This window comes from Sander vitreus, chromosome 23 (assembly GCF_031162955.1).
Source record: "Sander vitreus isolate 19-12246 chromosome 23, sanVit1, whole genome shotgun sequence".
NCBI lineage: Eukaryota > Metazoa > Chordata > Actinopteri > Perciformes > Percidae > Sander > Sander vitreus.
This window is the reverse complement of record NC_135877.1, coordinates 7,535,900-7,553,399: the sequence shown is the minus strand read 5'-3', so window position 1 is coordinate 7,553,399 and position 17,500 is coordinate 7,535,900. Positions and strand designations below refer to the sequence as shown.

The window sequence follows — 17,500 nt, the reverse complement described above, 5'->3', positions numbered from 1 at the left end:
CCCAAACAACCTTAAATGACAGTTCAGATTACAACGTTGTTCTGGGCAGAAGATTGAGAAAATGTGCAAACAATGACGCGAAAGTCATCCAGAATGTTTCAATTTGATGGAATAAAGAATCTTAGGGTTTCAATATTTCCCCCAGTGTGACATTGTTGAGCTTTATCGGAGTGCTGAAACAAGCCGATACTGTATATAGAACTGCCGCACACAGTGCACAAAGAAGCATGAGGAGAAACTCTAAAGGAAAACAAGAGTTAAAGAGATGAATCTTTCCTGTCACTCTCTACTATCTCATGCTGCAGACCTGATGCTAATGACACTTTATGTATTCTAGTTGCTATGAGTTCCATACTTGTGAGTGTGTATGTGTGTGTTTTGCTATGTAAACCGCATGGGGCCTATTTACCAATGTTGCTTCTCACTATGCCGACAAAGCGGGAGGCTGTGGCTCAAAATCACTTTGTTCCCCCACAAAAAGCTCTTCAATGGAATTCGATGAAAAAAGTCAAGGGATGCACTGACAAATGAGAGCAGCGTGCGCACGCACGCACGCACGCATGCACGCACGCACGCACACACACACACACCGGTGTAAGAACACTTTCCATATATTTCTATCTTCGGTTTCATCATCGGCACAAGTAGACGTTGTCACTCACAGACACATTGTTATGTAAGCACTGTCTAAGACACACACATGGACTTAACAGTACAACACACGCACGCATGCGCGCACACACACACACACACACACACACACACACACACACACACACAGTCCTGATATTGCTCCCCAGCTGTTGGTGTGTGGTGCGCCAAGCGGGACGCCCCTACACAGAAATGTCAGCTCGGCAGGGAGCTGGGAAAAGGGGGTTTGATCAATGGAGCCCCCATCTCGACGGCCACGCCATTCCGCAAGGCTCTTTGATTACATATTGCTTTTCTTCCTAATGAAGCTCAATTACTGGAAGAGAACGGCGGCTTTGCCCTGGAGTTACAGGGAATAATAGCCAGACTATTCCACTTCTCTCACCTCATCTTTTTCCCCCCTCACTTTCTCTTTCTCTCTAGCTGACTTTTGTTCCTGCATATTCACAGCGCAGCTCCCTTTTTGTTTCACTTCCTGCCCTCTGTCCTGCTCCGTCTGTCTCACTCTTGGATGTTAAGAAGGGTTGGTGTGGATAGAATGGGCGATTAACACTGAGATTAACACAGAGCTGATGGACTAGCAGAGACGTCATTGACTGTTTGACATGTCGGTCAAACGCGGGACGAGGCGGCCAGCTTGGTTCAGTTCAGGGCAGCTCAGATCATTTGAGTTCAGTTCAACTGAATTTAGTCAATTTCTGTTCAATTTAACCTCGAACATAGGCTGTTTTCCTCCATTTCACTCCCTTTAATTACAGGTCCATGGCTTAGCAACTACATGTCTTACCTAGGCATGTCATTTATTGTTATTTTCAGGATAAGTTGGACTACTCAGAAAATGACATCAACTGATATGTGAGGGGTTGTAAAATTGTTTGCAAATTGCTTTGTTTTTTTCCCCCCTGTGTGTATAAATGTATTTTATTAGATAGAGTAAAGAGTTAGTTAGTTACACAGATACAAGAACAACGCCGATGGGACATTCTGAGCTTTAAGACTAGAACAAAAAAAGCTGATTCTTATGAATTTGTCAACTTCCGTTTTTCTTTCACTTTTGAATACGTTTTAAGGTTTCGCTACTGGTTTTCCCATCATGCTTGATGTAAACAGGAAGTATAATGTTGCCATGGAGTCAGTGAGTTATCTAGGGGCTACAGCTGAATATTTTATTTAATATTCTTTTTAGCCTGCTATATATCTGATTGCATTTTGGTGACTCTGCGCCATGAAAAGTCATGTTGCATTAGCTGCTAGCAGTTCTGCACTGGATACAGACAACAACCACCTGGATCTCTTTTGATTATGCGTCAAGATATGAAGTTTAAAAAAAGTATTTTTAAGGTTTCTCCGTAGATTTATGGACTTTGTGGACTTTTTCCCTCAATGGACATCGGAGATGATTCTTATTAAGTTCAAACGGTTAATTGCATTGAGCTCACTTAAGTTTAGTTCTGTCATTGTTTAGTTGTACCATACCTTTAATTTCCCCGATGTGCCCTGAGCCCATGGCCAAAAGTTTATCCTTCCAGTCCTTTGACAACAGCCTCTCAATGCTGGGGGCCTCTGTTTAGGGGAGGGGGAGGGTGGGGGCAGAGGAAAGAGAGAGAGAGGGATTCAGTTGGCTGGCCAATATGACAATAAAGCTCATTTAAAGTCCATTTGCTGTAATAAAGGCAGCGGCAGCTCAGCCTAATGGCCGCATCAGCAGGAGAGAGAGGGAGAGAGAGAGGGTGGGAGAGAAAGGTGGAAATAGAAGCTAATAATCGAAAGAGAGGAAATCCGAAGAACAAAAACAAAGTGAGCAAAAGGGAAAAGAGCGAGAGAGGCAACGCAAGATAAAGAGATAGACAAGTGGAGAGGAGAGAGGGAGAGAAAGAGAGAGGCTTTTTCCCTCTTACCTGCTGCTAGAGAATCATTAGCCCTGTGGGCCCTGAGACAAAGAGGGCCTTAATGCACCCGCCACAATGGACACATTATCAGCTAGTGCTTTGTTTTCAACACACACTCCACCAACCCTTACACACACAGACCCCTGCACAACACACACATGTTCACACAAACCGGCAGGATCACTAATTACAATCCTAACTATGGTCGTACTCACACATGGATCCACGCACGCACACAAACACACACACACACACACACACTGGGGGGAATGGAAATGTCACACAAGAGAGCAAACGCATGCAGAGATTCAACCCTGCATGTGTGTACATCTATGCGCTAATAGCGATCACACAGAGGAACAAGGGAAATGATCAGACAGAAAGGGAGACTGAAAGTGTGAAGCAAAAGGGGGGGGGGAGAGAGAGAGAGAGAGAGAGAGAGAGAGAGAGAGAGAGAGAGAGAGAGAGAGAGAGAGTACTCTATTTACTGGGAGCCATCTGCACTTAGGATGCAAGGCCTTGCTAAGGAAAGAGGTTTTACACTTTGAGTGGGGGTGATTAACCCTATCAGCCAACACAAACACACACACTTAAATGCACAAACACCCGCAAAACACACATGCATGCACACATTTCCTGTGTGTTGAGCTGAACAGCTTAGCACGTTTTCTCCGCCACCAATAAGTGAGACACGAACGCGCACACACACAGCCGCCACACTCAACAACAAAATCAGAGTACTTTTAACCATCATCCAAACACAAAAAGCAGTGCTTTGCCCAAACTTCATACTTTCTTTCCCCTTCATCGCTCTATTTATTTCTTCCTGCGACGGCGTGGTGAGATGAGGATGAGAAACCACAAGGAGATTTTCAGGATTTCAAATGACACATGATCACGGACAAACAAGGATACATGCAAGAGAGTGGGGACACACAAAGCATTGCAGCGTGTCCTACATACTGTACCTCAGTTTGTGTGTGTGTGTGTGTGTGTGTGTGTGTGTGTGTGTGTGTGTGTGTGTGCCTGCAGCCTCCCCAGAGGCCTGAATAAGGTCCTCTGGCTTCAATACTAAAGCACTCACGCTCCATTGGGCACATGTTCACAAACACACACACACACACACACACACACACACACACACAGAGTATGTCGCGAAAGATCAATGCTGCACTTCGAGGCGGTCCACGTCTCGTTCTTTCTATTTCTCATCCCTCACTCTTGCTTTTTAAAATCCTTCCACCCGTCCTTGGACTCTGGCTGGTGTGTCCTTGCATTTTTTTTTCTTTTTTCGACGCTGCCACTCAGCCGTTAGTCAGTTTCAGCGCTGCGTCCCCTGATGTGCCCTAGTGCTTTCTGTCAGAAGGTACCGTAGCCTTCAGGGAATAGGTTAGCAGTGGGGTGAAGGTGGGAGGAAGACTGAGACAGACGAAGAATCTGTTGCAATAACAGGGAGGTTCGGAAAGAAAACGCGTAGAGAGGAAGAAAGAGTAGAAGAAAGAGTGTGCTCCTGTGTAACCCCCCCCCCCGACAGCTGTCTCACCATCACCCCAACAGGTGCTATTAGCCCCTGGCGCTCCCCTTCTCTCCCCCCCTTCTCTCTGTCTCTCACTCTCATCTCTCACTCCAGCCCCCTCTCCCTCAACAATGACAGAGGCTTTTAAGCCAAAGAGCTTTGACAAGTGAGAGGGAACAACAAATGGCAGTGTCGCCTGTTCTCTTTCCATTGCACTCCCTCTCTGTCTCCATCTCCTAGTTATTATTTTTATTTATTAACAGGGCTGCAGTTATTGTCCCCAGTGACAGGCCGGGGCCACTTTAACTATTAATAAAAGCCAAGAGGCTCTTTCATTGTGTGGCGGATGGCAAAATGGAAGGAAATAGGCAAGAGGAGTGGAGGGGAGAAGAGAGAAAAGAGGAGAAGAGAAAAAGAGTTGGCATGCTGCAGCTTTTAGTGAGATGTTGATTGATGTGGTGAACACTATGGGAAATGAACCCTCACCGTCACCCATGATAAACACACACACACACACACACACACACACACACACACACAAAAGCTTCTGCATCGGTTAAAAGATGTGTTTGGATATCCTGAAACTGTGACCTCACAACAACTGTCCTACCCTCTTTTACGCATTAGCTTCTCATCATGGTTGTTAGTGCATTAGGATATTTTCATCTGCCAAGTGCATTCCCTTGTTTTCATCTTTATATAAGAACAGGAAATATGGCCACCATTACCTGACACTGCACAACAATAACAACCTGCCTGATGCAAATCAACTCTTGAAAGACTCTTTCCACTTCTCTCACATTCAAGGATTTATTCGCTTCAGGCCAGCTAGATGGAAATGCACCTGATTTTATGGTCTGCAGTCTATAGTCTTTTTACAAAAACTTGACAGTTGGATGGAAACATAGCAAGCATCTACTACTGCCAATTAAGGCCAAACATCACATAATAGAAGAGGACAGCACAACACTTTCCACGAAAATCAGCGTAGGTACGCCCTGTTCTTCTGACGTATAGGACGTGTGTGTGTGTGTGTGTGTGTGTGTGTGTGTGTGTGTGTTCTGTGAGGTAAGCGGGTGGAGTTTGGTGCCCACGCAGGGGTGTGGGCCGCATATTTTCAGGGTGGGGTGTTGGAAGCTGAGGGCGAGGAAGGTTACCCGCCTCCCCCTTGACAAAAATGAATGGGTGAGGAAATGAACAGAAGAAAGGGGAGAGAGGAAGTGTAAGGCACACAGGGCGGTAAAGGAGTGTGTGTGTGTGTGTGTGTGTGTGTGTGTATACATGTTAACCCCTTGAAATGCAGTTTTCCCCTTTCTTTTCCCTCCTAAGTAGCTTTCAGGTTGGAAAAAATCCTATTATTTCAAACATTTATATTATGTGTCAGCTTGTTCCAGCTCCTAATTAAAGCTATATGATGTTTGCACTGGATACAATATTAAAAACATGTTATTAATGACTTTGGAACATTAATGGGAAATTGGAAACTTTGAAAAACCATCCTTCCTTGTTTTGACTGTCTGGTTTTGAACGTACGACAGTGAATAGCGCTTGTTGTATTTTCATAGGAAAGTGCATTAATTCATCTGAGGGTGACGTTCCCATTCCGATTCCGCACAGCGGCGAGAGGGATTCTGGGAAAGCAGAGGGGGGAAAACGCTGACAATAACTCTGGAATCGTCGGCTATTATCTTGGCTCATTGGCTCAAACGGAGTCAAGCTGCTGCCCTGCAGCCGAGCCAAAACAACCCCGTCCACCTGCCGAGAGAGAGAGAGAGAGAGAGAGAGAGAGAGAGAGAGAGAGAGAGAAACTCTGTGTGTGTGTGTGTGTGTGTGTGTGTGTGTGTGTGTGTGTGCACGCGTGTGTTAAAGCGAGCCCCCATCCGGATTTTGGATCCACAGTGAGCTTTTGGTTCAGAAGCTGCTGGAGAGAGAGAGAGAGAGAGAGAGAGAGAGAGAGAGAGATGAGAGGACACTCAACTTCAGTCCAGCTCGCCTCGGCCAACCTCACAAACAATACCATATCTCTCTCTCTCTCTCTCTCTCTCTCTCTCTCTCTCTCTCTCTCACTCACTTTCTATTTTTCACTCAGACGTTTTGCTCTGAGTCACCACAAGCGGCCAGCTCTATTTTTCCTATTATCTCATATTTGTGAAGCCTGGAGACCTTTATAGGAGAAGGGAGGGAGGGATGGTGAGGAAGAGGAGAAGGAGGAGGAGGAGGAGGGGGGGGGGGATTTGTGGAAAGAGAGAGCCCGAGCCCTCGGGTGCACAACAAAGGGACCTCTGTGCCAGCGCCAGGTCCAGCCGGGCTCAGAGGAGGGCGGAGGATGAAGGAGGAGGACGAAGACGAGGAAAAGGAGAAGGAGGAGGGCCCACAGGAAAGGGCCCTGGCTTGGGACCCGTGGACGGCCCTTATATCCCGAAAAACAGGCTCCACATTGACTCGGGCCTTGGCAGCCATGTGGAGGGCTCCAGCTACCACCACCCCCCCCCCACCCCCCTTCCTTCTCCGTTCTCCTCCTCCACCCTCCTCCCTCCCAAACTGAGCAGGGGTCAGCATTGAATAAGCAATTATACAAGCACTGGTGGAGTTTGTCTAAGACTGCCACCCTGAACACTGAAGTATTGAGATGGAAGGAAGAAGTAACAGAGAGAGAGAGAGAGAGAGAGAGAGAAATAGAGGAGACGTGTGTGCTGACTTCTGGGGTGAAAACACATTCACTGGCGGCCATGACAGAGACAGAGAGAGCATGCTTACATGTGATCTAAAGATTAGATTATAACGGTCATGTTAACACCTTAAGCAGGTTATCTTAACTGAATTACAGTCAAAATTTGGTAGGAATTCTTCATGGTAAACAATAGACACCAATTAGGTCTGTCCACGTTTTTCGGAACATTTAATCTGGCTTACAGACGATAGGAGAAAGAAACATTTGTGCCGCTTTGAGGCTGCAAACATAGCTGTGCAGGCAAACACACCTGCACATGGTGTACTCAAGGTGGCCCAAAGCTGTGCTAAACATTAACACGTCACCCAATGCAGCAACTGTCCCTGCTGTAATGAATACTTGCTTCCGTTTAAAAAGAGGAGTGTTACTTTTTAAGTATTATGAGGTAACTTAAGTCTTCCAGTAGTAAGATGTAACAACTTTGACCGACTGGATCATCTACATTATGGAGATGCTCAAAGAAACTTCAGAAAACAAAAAGAAAAAGGCAGAATTTGGAATACAACTCCTCACTTATTTACACTCTCTTGATACTGCAGCTTCTGCTTTTCAGTCTGGCTATTCCCCTCGCACTGAAGGCACCAACATACTCCATTACGAAATGATGATGTTGATATTTTGATGATCAATTCATGTCTGGTTGAGCTGGGCCATGTGTCTGGACACATTTTCATCGATTCCTTCTAAAGACGGTCCAATCGTTTCCAAAGCGAAGGGGGCCGTGCCAAGATTATGGGCAAATATTGGCACATTTTCCAAAAAAAAAAAAAAAAAATACAGGGGCACTATACGGCAAGTTGAGAGAGGAGAAAAGAGATTGAGAGGGAGATGTATCAAAAAGCTTTTTGTCCAAGCCCACCTCGCACCACCACCTCCGCAAGGTTAGCCGCTAACAGTACCAATTACTGGCTGGTTGTTGGGGAGAACAGCGCTAGGCAACAGTTGCCGCGGTGGCCGGGCCTCTGTGTAAACACTAAAATCCCTCTCCTCCTCCTTACTTTATAGCCTTCCCAGTGCTCCCAGTTTCCCCTTGAATCAGAGGATCACAACGAGAAAGAGTCAGAAAGAAACTGAAAGAATGTGCATTTATATATAATACTGTATGTGTGTGTGTGTGTGTGTGTGTGTGTGTGTGTGTGTGTGTGTGTGTGTGTGTGTGTGTGTGTGTGTTAGACTCAGTCCCCGGGGGATCTCAAGGTCTACAGTGACTTTTAATTCAGAAGCTGCTCCAACTTTAGTTGTTAATAAACACCCGGACCACTAGGCAGGCTAAGGGGACCCTTTCACACACACACACACACACACACACACACACACACACACACAGAAAGTATTTGGCACACACTCACACACTCAAGCTACATGACATCAAATTCTGAGAGTTAAGAGACTTGTTATTCACCGTGCAAAGTAAGTTTTTGGGTGAAGCAACAAGGGACATATGGTCCTCCCCTAAAGTACTGTGACAATCGCAGATGCGTCTCTAAACACATTTCGGGGCGACACACCTGTTCAGAAATAGCAGAAAATCGCATACACACAATATCACTTGCCAAAACACCTAAAGACTAACCAGAGAGAGGGCATTATTTTTGTCTTTTTAAAGCGAGATTAAGTTTTTTGGGGAAAAAAGCTTTAAAAAAAACACCAAATTAGCTTTTTTTTCCTCTCATGTAAATGTGAGGCCACTGTGCTGCAAAAAAAGATAAAAAAAGGAATTTAGCTCACACAAAACAACAGATGTAGCGGGGTCCTTTTTTTCAGTCTAATATTAGGGATTGCATCGATGTATAGCAACATGTTTCCATTAAATGTGGCGTTCTAAGAATAGGCCACAGCACATAAAGCGAACATTTACAAGGGTGTCAGTCAACAATTTAATAAATTGAAAATCCATTTATCTGAATACAGAGTTCTGCCCTTCACTCCACTGCCTTTCCCTAACAGATGGTGTTGTGGGTGCTTATGTCCAATTTGATTTGAACCAAACCCTCAGCCAATTTTTACACTGGCATGAAATCTCAGCGAGCCAGATCCACACACTGGCAGTCAGAAATAGCAGCGGAGAGGGCGCGACATTGTGAAAGAACGATGAAGGGCAAAATCTGGAGCGGAATTCGAGAAAGTCGCGGAAAAACTTTCCTTGTTGTTTCATTTCGCTCGGGTGCTTGTTGTTTTTCTTCTTCTCTCTCCCCTCCTCTGCATGTTGTTTTTGTGCCGAGCTGGAGAAATTAGCGATGCTATCTTAATGCAGTGTTTTTGCGGGAGACAGAGAAACGTTCCTTTCACTCACTCACTGACTCACTCACTCTCTCACACACACACACACACACACACACACACACACACACACACACCATTTTCCCAATTGCCTCTGTGACCTCCATTATCATTAAATGGTGTTTGATAGCATCTAGACATTTGAATCCGCTGCGGACTAATTCAGCCTGGCCCCTGATAGCCGCTGCCACTGCACCTTATTAGGGACAAGCTATGGGACCGAACACAGATCCCATTTTCATTTTACTGCCTCATACTTTACAGGGATGAGACCAAGTGTCAACAGTGGTACTGATAACCACCACATACTGCTAATTGCCTGGTTAACAAACGTAGCCTCATGAGGGCCTTTTGAATAGATAATGGAGGTTCTCACGCAACAATTGGTCATGCTGTATTTAAAACTCAATGTATTCACTGAGGATCCTTTGAAAGGCTACTCTGACAATTACATTGTATCCTGATGCTGCTGTCAGGTGAAAGCCTTGTATCTCCTGTATGCAAAGTAAGAAAAGCACCTTTTTACTTTAAGGTTTACATGATCTGATATGTTTTGAGACATAAGCCCAAGAGAGTTTTCTCAACCAATATGACGTCATCTACCAACTACAGCATGGAAATTGGGTTTCCAGCAACACTTCTATGTAATTAATTTACAGACTCATTTTTCATGGGAAAAAATCTCATTTATGTCACTGACCTGTGAATCAACCAATAAGTCAAGCCAATGTGTTTTTTTTAAATCACAAAAGAACAGAAAAAAAGTGTGTCTGCAAATTCTGCTTTCTCAACCTGATGTCAGAGTGAGGAGAGGGTTAAATACTCAGGGCCAGCACTCTTTTAATGCACGCACATCTCTCCCTGTCAAAAGCATCCTGTTGAAGTAGGCCAAGGCATGTGTATCGTTGTGTATCTGTGTGTGTGTAAGTGTGTCGTACACAGTGGCTCAGGCAGCTGTAATGGAAAATGACACTTGCAATCTGTCTCGTGGCAATAACCCCTCTTCAGTGCTCTTGTCTGCACTCCACACACACACACACACACACACACACACACACACACACACACACACACACACACACGCACACACTCAATGTCTCTGTCACTGCAGCAGCCCCCAGGCCGTCCTTGTCACTGCACAGCTTTATTGCATCACTTTAACGTGACAACAAAAGAAGACATTGTGTATTGGGCCTGCCGTGTATAGGAGGGGAACGGACCCACGCAGTAACTATGCTGGAGACAGACGGAACACATGTGCGCACACACACACACACACACACACACACACACACACACACACACACACACAGAGTTCAGCGTTTTCTCTTGTGAGTCGTGACATTTTTCATCTGCCTGTCAAAGCAATGGCAGAGAGACAGGCAGAACAGCAAGGCACTGCTGATACACTAATGTTGCTTTGCATGTTGGAAGCCTATTCAAACAGGGCTGAGCTGTGACTTTAACCTCCCCTGCGCTTGTGTGTGTGTGTGTGTGTGTGTCTGTGAGACTGATGGGTAAAGACTGTTATTTCTGATGCTATCATAGTTTTGGCCCTGTGTTGGCTGTTTGATTGACAGTTGGCTTGGCTTGAGAGTGGCTTTGCTTTGCCGGACGGCGGAGGCGGGACCCGCCTATTCCAGTTAACACGGACGCTGTTGACAAGCACAAACAGACGCACACACTTCTCCCTCCATTTATGTGTCTGTTTGAGTCTTGATATCCGTCTCTGTCTGTTACTCTTTCTGTTGTTCGTCTTTATGTGTGAAGGTTTGTTCCATCTGTGCGCCGATCGGCCTGAGACAGAGTGCGTTGTAAAGCCTTAAGAATAACCCACATTGTCCTGCGTGCTGCTCAAAGATAGGGCGACAGACATGTGAGAACCATTATACCAATGGCAACAACAGTCCAAACAGCACTGGAATGCTCTGCTGACTAGCATGTGTGTGTGTGTGTGTGTGTGTGTGTGTGTGTGCCTGACCTGTTGGAGCCTTACCAATCACTGTGCTCCAATTATTTGCTCACGTCGACGTCTAACCCTCTTTTTCATTTTTCATTCCTTGTAAATTCCCAACTTTAGGGATGTGCAATTCCAATTCGCTAAACTACCCTACTAACCCCCTAACTACTTTAATCAACAGATATTTTCATTCAGTGATTGCACTAGTGTGAACATTTGTCATTTAATATGTGCACTGGCCAATGTGTCAATTACAAGCCCTTCCTCTGATTGTGATTATACACTTTCTTCTAGCATTAATGAACTCTTTCAAAAATGTTGTTAGCATGCCCATTTATTGGTAGATTCAAGATTAATATGGCTTTAACTCACTGGAGAGGTGCCAACTGGAGCTCAAAACTGTTCTTAGTCTAAATTTGATTGTCACATCTACCAAAACACTAATTAAAACATAAATGCTCACACCATCGGAAAAAGTTATACAGCAAGTAATGAATAATTAGGATGTTTATCAAATCAGTCCTGCATCATATCTTTATCAGAACAAGTTAACTGTGTCAATTCAATTACACTTATATTGCCTTTGTTGATAACTATCATACAATTTTTGGTTTCAACTCCTCTCCGACCCAGTTCTCTCAATGCATCACTACTTCTTTTCTTCCTAAACATTCCTGTCTGTCTTTGACCCGCTCCCCCTGCACCTCCCCCCACCACCACCATTCTTCCGACAAGACACCCATGACTCTGTGAGGGGGCTAATTGTCTTAACAACGTTTGGCTCAGAAGAGACAGGAGACTACAGTCGGGTATGATAACCTTGGCCGTAACCTCGTTAGCGTAATTAAACGAACCAACAAAACAGACGAGGAGGGCGTGATTTAAACTGGGGCACAATCCAGTTCGGTTAGTGGGCTAAAAGTCCTGCGTTCGCCTGTGTTTTTACATAGTAAAATGATACTGGGGGGGGGCAGGGAGAGCTGGACAGAGGGCTCAATGTTAAAGAGCGTGTTGGGTGTGTGTGCTTTTGGGTGTAAGAGCCTGTCAGACAAACAAGTGTCCAGTGTCTCAGTGTGGACGGCTCCCTGAACCAGCATCACAAGACTGTCTAGTGTGAAGCTTGCAAACAAACATGAGTACATGAGTTCAATTTGTGAGAGGGAGAAACAGGGAAAGCAAGCGAGAGCGAGAGCGAGAGAGAGAGAGCGAGAGAGAGAGAGAGAGAGAGAGAGAGACACCAAGACGAAAAGAGAAATAAAGATCTGTCAGAAGGAAAAGATGTATTGTGGACTGTTTCCCTCAATACTTTGTGTCTATAAATGTGTTTCTGTATAAAATGGACCCATAAACCAGCATCACCATTTGGAAGCGCGCTACCCACCATCTGACACCCATACACACACACGCACACAGACAGACAGGAAACCTTGCAAACTCCGCCCACATGTAAAGGAGCCTTAAATAGTGCTGTTACACACCACTTACACACTGCTGATCTTTGATATTCACAGTTAATCATCATTTTACTCACACATTTTAACAACAAGGATTCACATTTTCTGAATCTAAGCAACCAGAAAATGGCTGTGAGCACAGGAAGGTAATCTGTGCCAAAGAAATGGTGACGCAGGCAGACACAGATCGTAGATGCATAAGGTGAAAGTTTAACGGCAACACTTAAAAATGAAGCAAAGAGGGATGAGGAATGTAAGAAAGGAACAAGTGAGTGTGAGCAGGGTAAGAAGGGACAGAGGGAGGGAGGGTGAAGGTGGAGATGTGGAAATCATGTGTTGCCTTAGGAATGGAGAGTTTTTTTCAATAGCAAACACTGTTACAGGCCAAGCTAATACAAACAAGACTTATTGGAGGTTTACTCACTAAATACAGAAGCAAATCCATCATTCAGAGAGAATACGTCCTGCAATAAGGCCCCTTTAAATAATGGACTCTAGTTGTTTAGGTGAGTCCAACTCTGACTATCTATTGATGATCACTGTAGTATCATGTCATAATGTCCCTTTTAAACCCACACGGTGATGTTTTGGAGAGGCAACAGAAACACACACCTGGGTTACAGACAACACTGACGTACAGCAGCTGATTTACTTTGTCGGTATTACAATGAGCCAAGAGGCCCTGAGTGTGTGTGTGTGTGTGTGTGTGTGTGTGATGTATATGTGTGTGTGTGTGTGTGTGTGTGTTTGTGTGTGTGTGCGCGTGCGCACCCTGTATGTGCATATTTGCATCTGAGTGTGCGTATGTTTGGATGTTTGTGTGTGTGTGTGTGTGTGTGTGTTTGTGTGTGTAGGTGACAGCTCCAGCCCCAAACTGACTGGCATCTGGCGATGGCAGTTGTTTTAACAGCTGAGCTGACAGCATTAATCCGAACGCACCCAAATCAAAAGAAGACAACACCTGTTCACTGCTCCTGAGCCCAGCCGAGGAAGAGACGATGGAGGGAGGGAGGGACAGGAGGAGGAGGGAGGAGAGAGAGATGGAGAGAGTGTGACAGTGAGTATGAATGGAGGCCCGGGAGTGAAAGAGATGTAGGGGCGAGTGATTATAAGCAGGTGGAGAGAGTGAGGGGGACAAAAGGAGGTAGGAGGAGAAGGATGGAGGGAAAGGTGGCAGAGGAGAGAAACAGAAGCGAGGGTAGGGCGAGGATGGAAAGCAAGGAATGAGAGAGGGGGAAATAGAGAGAATGAGGTAGGAGAAAAGGAGGAGGGGGGGCGATGAGAGCAGGCATGCTGCCAGGCAACACACACACGGCACTCTTTCCCCTGAGCGAAGCGGAAAGGGGCAGTGGGCCAAACAAGGAGGGTGGGGTGAAAATAGAGGGAAGGGAGGGGAGAGGTGAATAGATGGATAGAGGGATCCCACAGGGAAGAAGAGAGAAGGACGGCTGGAGAAAGAGGGATTAGGGGGGAGCAGACAGGCAGACAGAGAAGTGCAGCAGCGATCCATCCAGAGGAGCATCAGAGCTCCAACATGAGTGGCTGCTGATGGCCAAGCAGCAGCGAATGAAAAAGAATGCAGCAGAGAGAAGAGGAGAGGAGAGGAGAGGAGAGGGGGGCTGCTGGGAATGCTTGTCTCCCAACATCTGTCTCAAATAAGGCCAGGGTGCGCTGGGGGCTTGGGGTCACGCCCCCTGAGGCTGACAACACAGACACCAGCACTTCATCTGCGGGACCCGCCCTCTGACCAGCAAGCCAGAGGTTAATTAATATAGACCCTGTGGCTTTAAAGACTGACACAGTGACTGGTTGACAGACCGGCTGAGTGAATAGATGTCCGAGTAGCTGAGTGGCTGAATTCTTGCCAAGCCGGCTGATGCATTGTGGGGCTGGCTTCCTCCCTAGCTGACCGGCCGACCTATTGAAAGACTGAGTAACTAGTTGACTGACTTGTTGCTCTCTGACTGACTGAAGTGCTAAAGCTACACAGACAGTATGCACACCATCTTGATATCTGTTATACAAGAGGGAGCGGAAAACAGTAAGGGTGGCCCGTGGGCGATAATTACGTGGATCGTTGGCACGTGTCTATTCGCTACCCCTGAGGCATCATGGGTAGCTCCTCGGTCGGGTCACACAGGCTGGTGCGTTCGTCATCACGAGTGGGGCGACATGCTGTGTATGAGTCTTTTTACTGCCGTGTGTGCAGACAATCTAACAAGAGCTATGCAGTGATACTGTACACACCAATCCTGCGCCTCCACTCAGGCATCCATGTCAGGCCTTAAATCCTGCGATGGACACTGCTGACATAGGTGATAGGGGGCTACGGCTCCGATGTGTGTTGGAGCTGAGATGTAAAACTGTCCTAAGAAGATTGTGCTGCTTTGCACACAAGCCTACATGGATTATACAGGGGAAACTGGGGTGTAGTCTCACACACACACACACACACACACACACACACACACACACACACACACACACACTAGGGCATGGAGATGCACACATACAGGCTGAATCTCCACAGCTAATAAGCTCTAACACAGAGCTTACGTACAGTCTATTTAAAGTACATTATAGCCTACAGTAAGCTCACATGCTGCCATGAAGCTGCCATAAAATTGTGGATGTGCACCTAAGGTATAAGACCTGTTTATATAGGTCACAGAAACACATAAGCAAATGCATGCAAATATGTACTGTAGATGTACATATGCATCACAATAGGTGAAGTCACTTTTATCTGGAAATGCCAAGAAATTTGCTTGAATGTGATCAACCTACCATGCCTGTTATTGCAGCTAGATCAGTTTAGCCTGGTTAATTTGCTTATGTTTTACTAAGCTATACTTCCTGTATTGGTTTGTGGTTGCTCTGTGTATACATGGGGAAAAAACATATTAACATATAAGAAATTGTTCTTCAACCCTTAATGTTACGGGTGTATAATTTCCTCATATTTTCCTGGAGATAAGTGTTCACTTTTGGAAAATCACACCCTAGGTAAAATAGAAATAGTGTTCAATTGGAACACTTCCAATTAGTTTAGTCTAATCAAATACTAACCTAGAGAGTCTTTAAGAAGGTGCACAGAAGGTCAGCTGAACAAGCAAAAATGTGAAATTTGTCTAGAGGCAGGCATACAAGTCAACATACAGAAATACATGTTTCAAATAATCAATGAATAATGATTAACTTGGGTTTAGATGTTTTTTTTCCCCACTGGAAATTACCAACTGCTTCAAACCTCAACACACCTAAATAAACTGGGACTATGATGAGAAGAACTTTGTCTCTATTTTACCTATGATTAGGACCAAATTACATAGTTCTTTCCAGGAAACTGCCTAGGAAATTACGCACCCGTAAAATAAAGAGTTACAAATTGTTGTAATTGAGCCCGCAATACGAAACTGTGAAAAAAAAGTAATAAATGCAGAACTTATGAGCAACTTCTACCCTACCACCTATTTCACCCTTTATTTTAAGCAAACTTAGAAATGCCTCCATGCACACACGCACACACTATAATATTTTCATTTGAATAGAAATGTATGGAAAGCTCGCAGCAAAGTAGTAGCCTTTTATATTTTGTTATGGCACTATGTCAAGATGTAAAATCAAGCGTTTTATTCCAAAATGTGACATCCACCTACTCACAAAGTAACTGCTGGTGTGTCAGTAAACTCATTGATGGAAGATTATACTTAATATAAGTTATTCGCAAACTTGACAACTCTTCTTCTGAAGTAAAAGTGTTTGAGGGTGCAGTCATCTGGCCGTTTGGAAACTGGTAGACCTCCAGGAAGCAATTCCTTTCCACAATGAGTGTTTTTGTTGCTTAAGTGCCTCAATGAAAAGTTTCAAGATTTTTCAGCTGCATTACATATCCTTTTGATAAAGTAATTGAGGGAAATGCATTCATCTTGCAGCCATTTTGCAGCATAAAAACATTCCTCTGTCTCTCCATGGGAATGGGAGAAAAGACCAAGAAAGGAAAATCACAGAAATAGAAGAAAAACAACAACAGGGCGTGCAAATGAAGAGAGTTTATGAGAAAGCTGAATAGATAAATCATGGATTCCACTGATTTGGTCATGGGACATGGCGCTGAATGGAAGTGAATGGGTGGATGCCAACACACTGGGGCCTGTCTAACATTTGGGAGTCGGTGACAGGAGGCCTTTATGTGGGACAGTCTGACTCACACCAATACACGCTTACACACACAGACACCCAAACATATTCATATAATTGTATGACACACAGGAAATGCGGAAAATTCACACATAAATACTCCTCCTACCTGCCTCCTCACCAGGTACCAACACACACAGAAAAATACACACATTCACACACTGTACTGTAGGACAGAGGGTAGGTCGCAATGGCTATGCTATGGAAGCCCTGGCTGATTCATGAACCTCAGGCCTTTGTCCTTAAGTTAATGCCACGCCGGGAGGGCAGTGACACACACAGACACACACAGACACACACACACACACACACACACACACACACACAATCAGGAAAACCATAGGACCCTCTCTCCTCTCTCTAAGCCCCTTTATGCTCATGTGTTGGACAAAAGCTGGGGCACTGCTTTTCCCCCCAAAACACACACACACACACACACACACACACACACACACACACACTATTCATCTCCTTAATATCGCTCATCTGGACTGGGAAGAATGGTAGAAAGGAGTTTCATCCCCACTGATTGTCTCGCGCAAGGCTGGAGAGAGAATGCCACGTTGAAAAGCAGACGCAAAACAATTCAATAAGAAAAGTGACTTGAATGCGCCTTTCATCGAGCCAACAATGGCCTGCCCCACAATAGGCCTCAGGTTCGCCCCATGACGTTGCCTGTTTCTCATGCCACAAAAGAAAAAACCAAATTGACTCGATTTGAATTGTAAGCCATGTCCGTGATGATTTTTCCTCTGTCTACTACCAACGCGGTGAAGTTAACTGACACACTCGGATAACCGGAAAGAATGACAAATAAAA

General features: G+C 45.1%; 1 protein-coding gene across 11 annotated transcripts in view; it reads right to left on the bottom strand.

The window, feature by feature from the left end:
• sox5 (SRY-box transcription factor 5) overlaps positions 1-17,500 on the bottom strand; it is a 237,569-nt gene that overhangs the window by 43,830 nt on the left and 176,239 nt on the right. For 9 of the 11 annotated variants that reach the window (XM_078242529.1, XM_078242530.1, XM_078242524.1 and 6 more), the window contains one exon: positions 2,128-2,214. The exons of the other annotated variants lie outside the window; for them this stretch is intronic. In XM_078242529.1, coding sequence (XP_078098655.1) covers positions 2,128-2,214 — 87 coding nt within the window. The remainder of the gene's footprint in view (positions 1-2,127; positions 2,215-17,500) is intronic. 11 annotated transcript variants of the gene reach the window in all.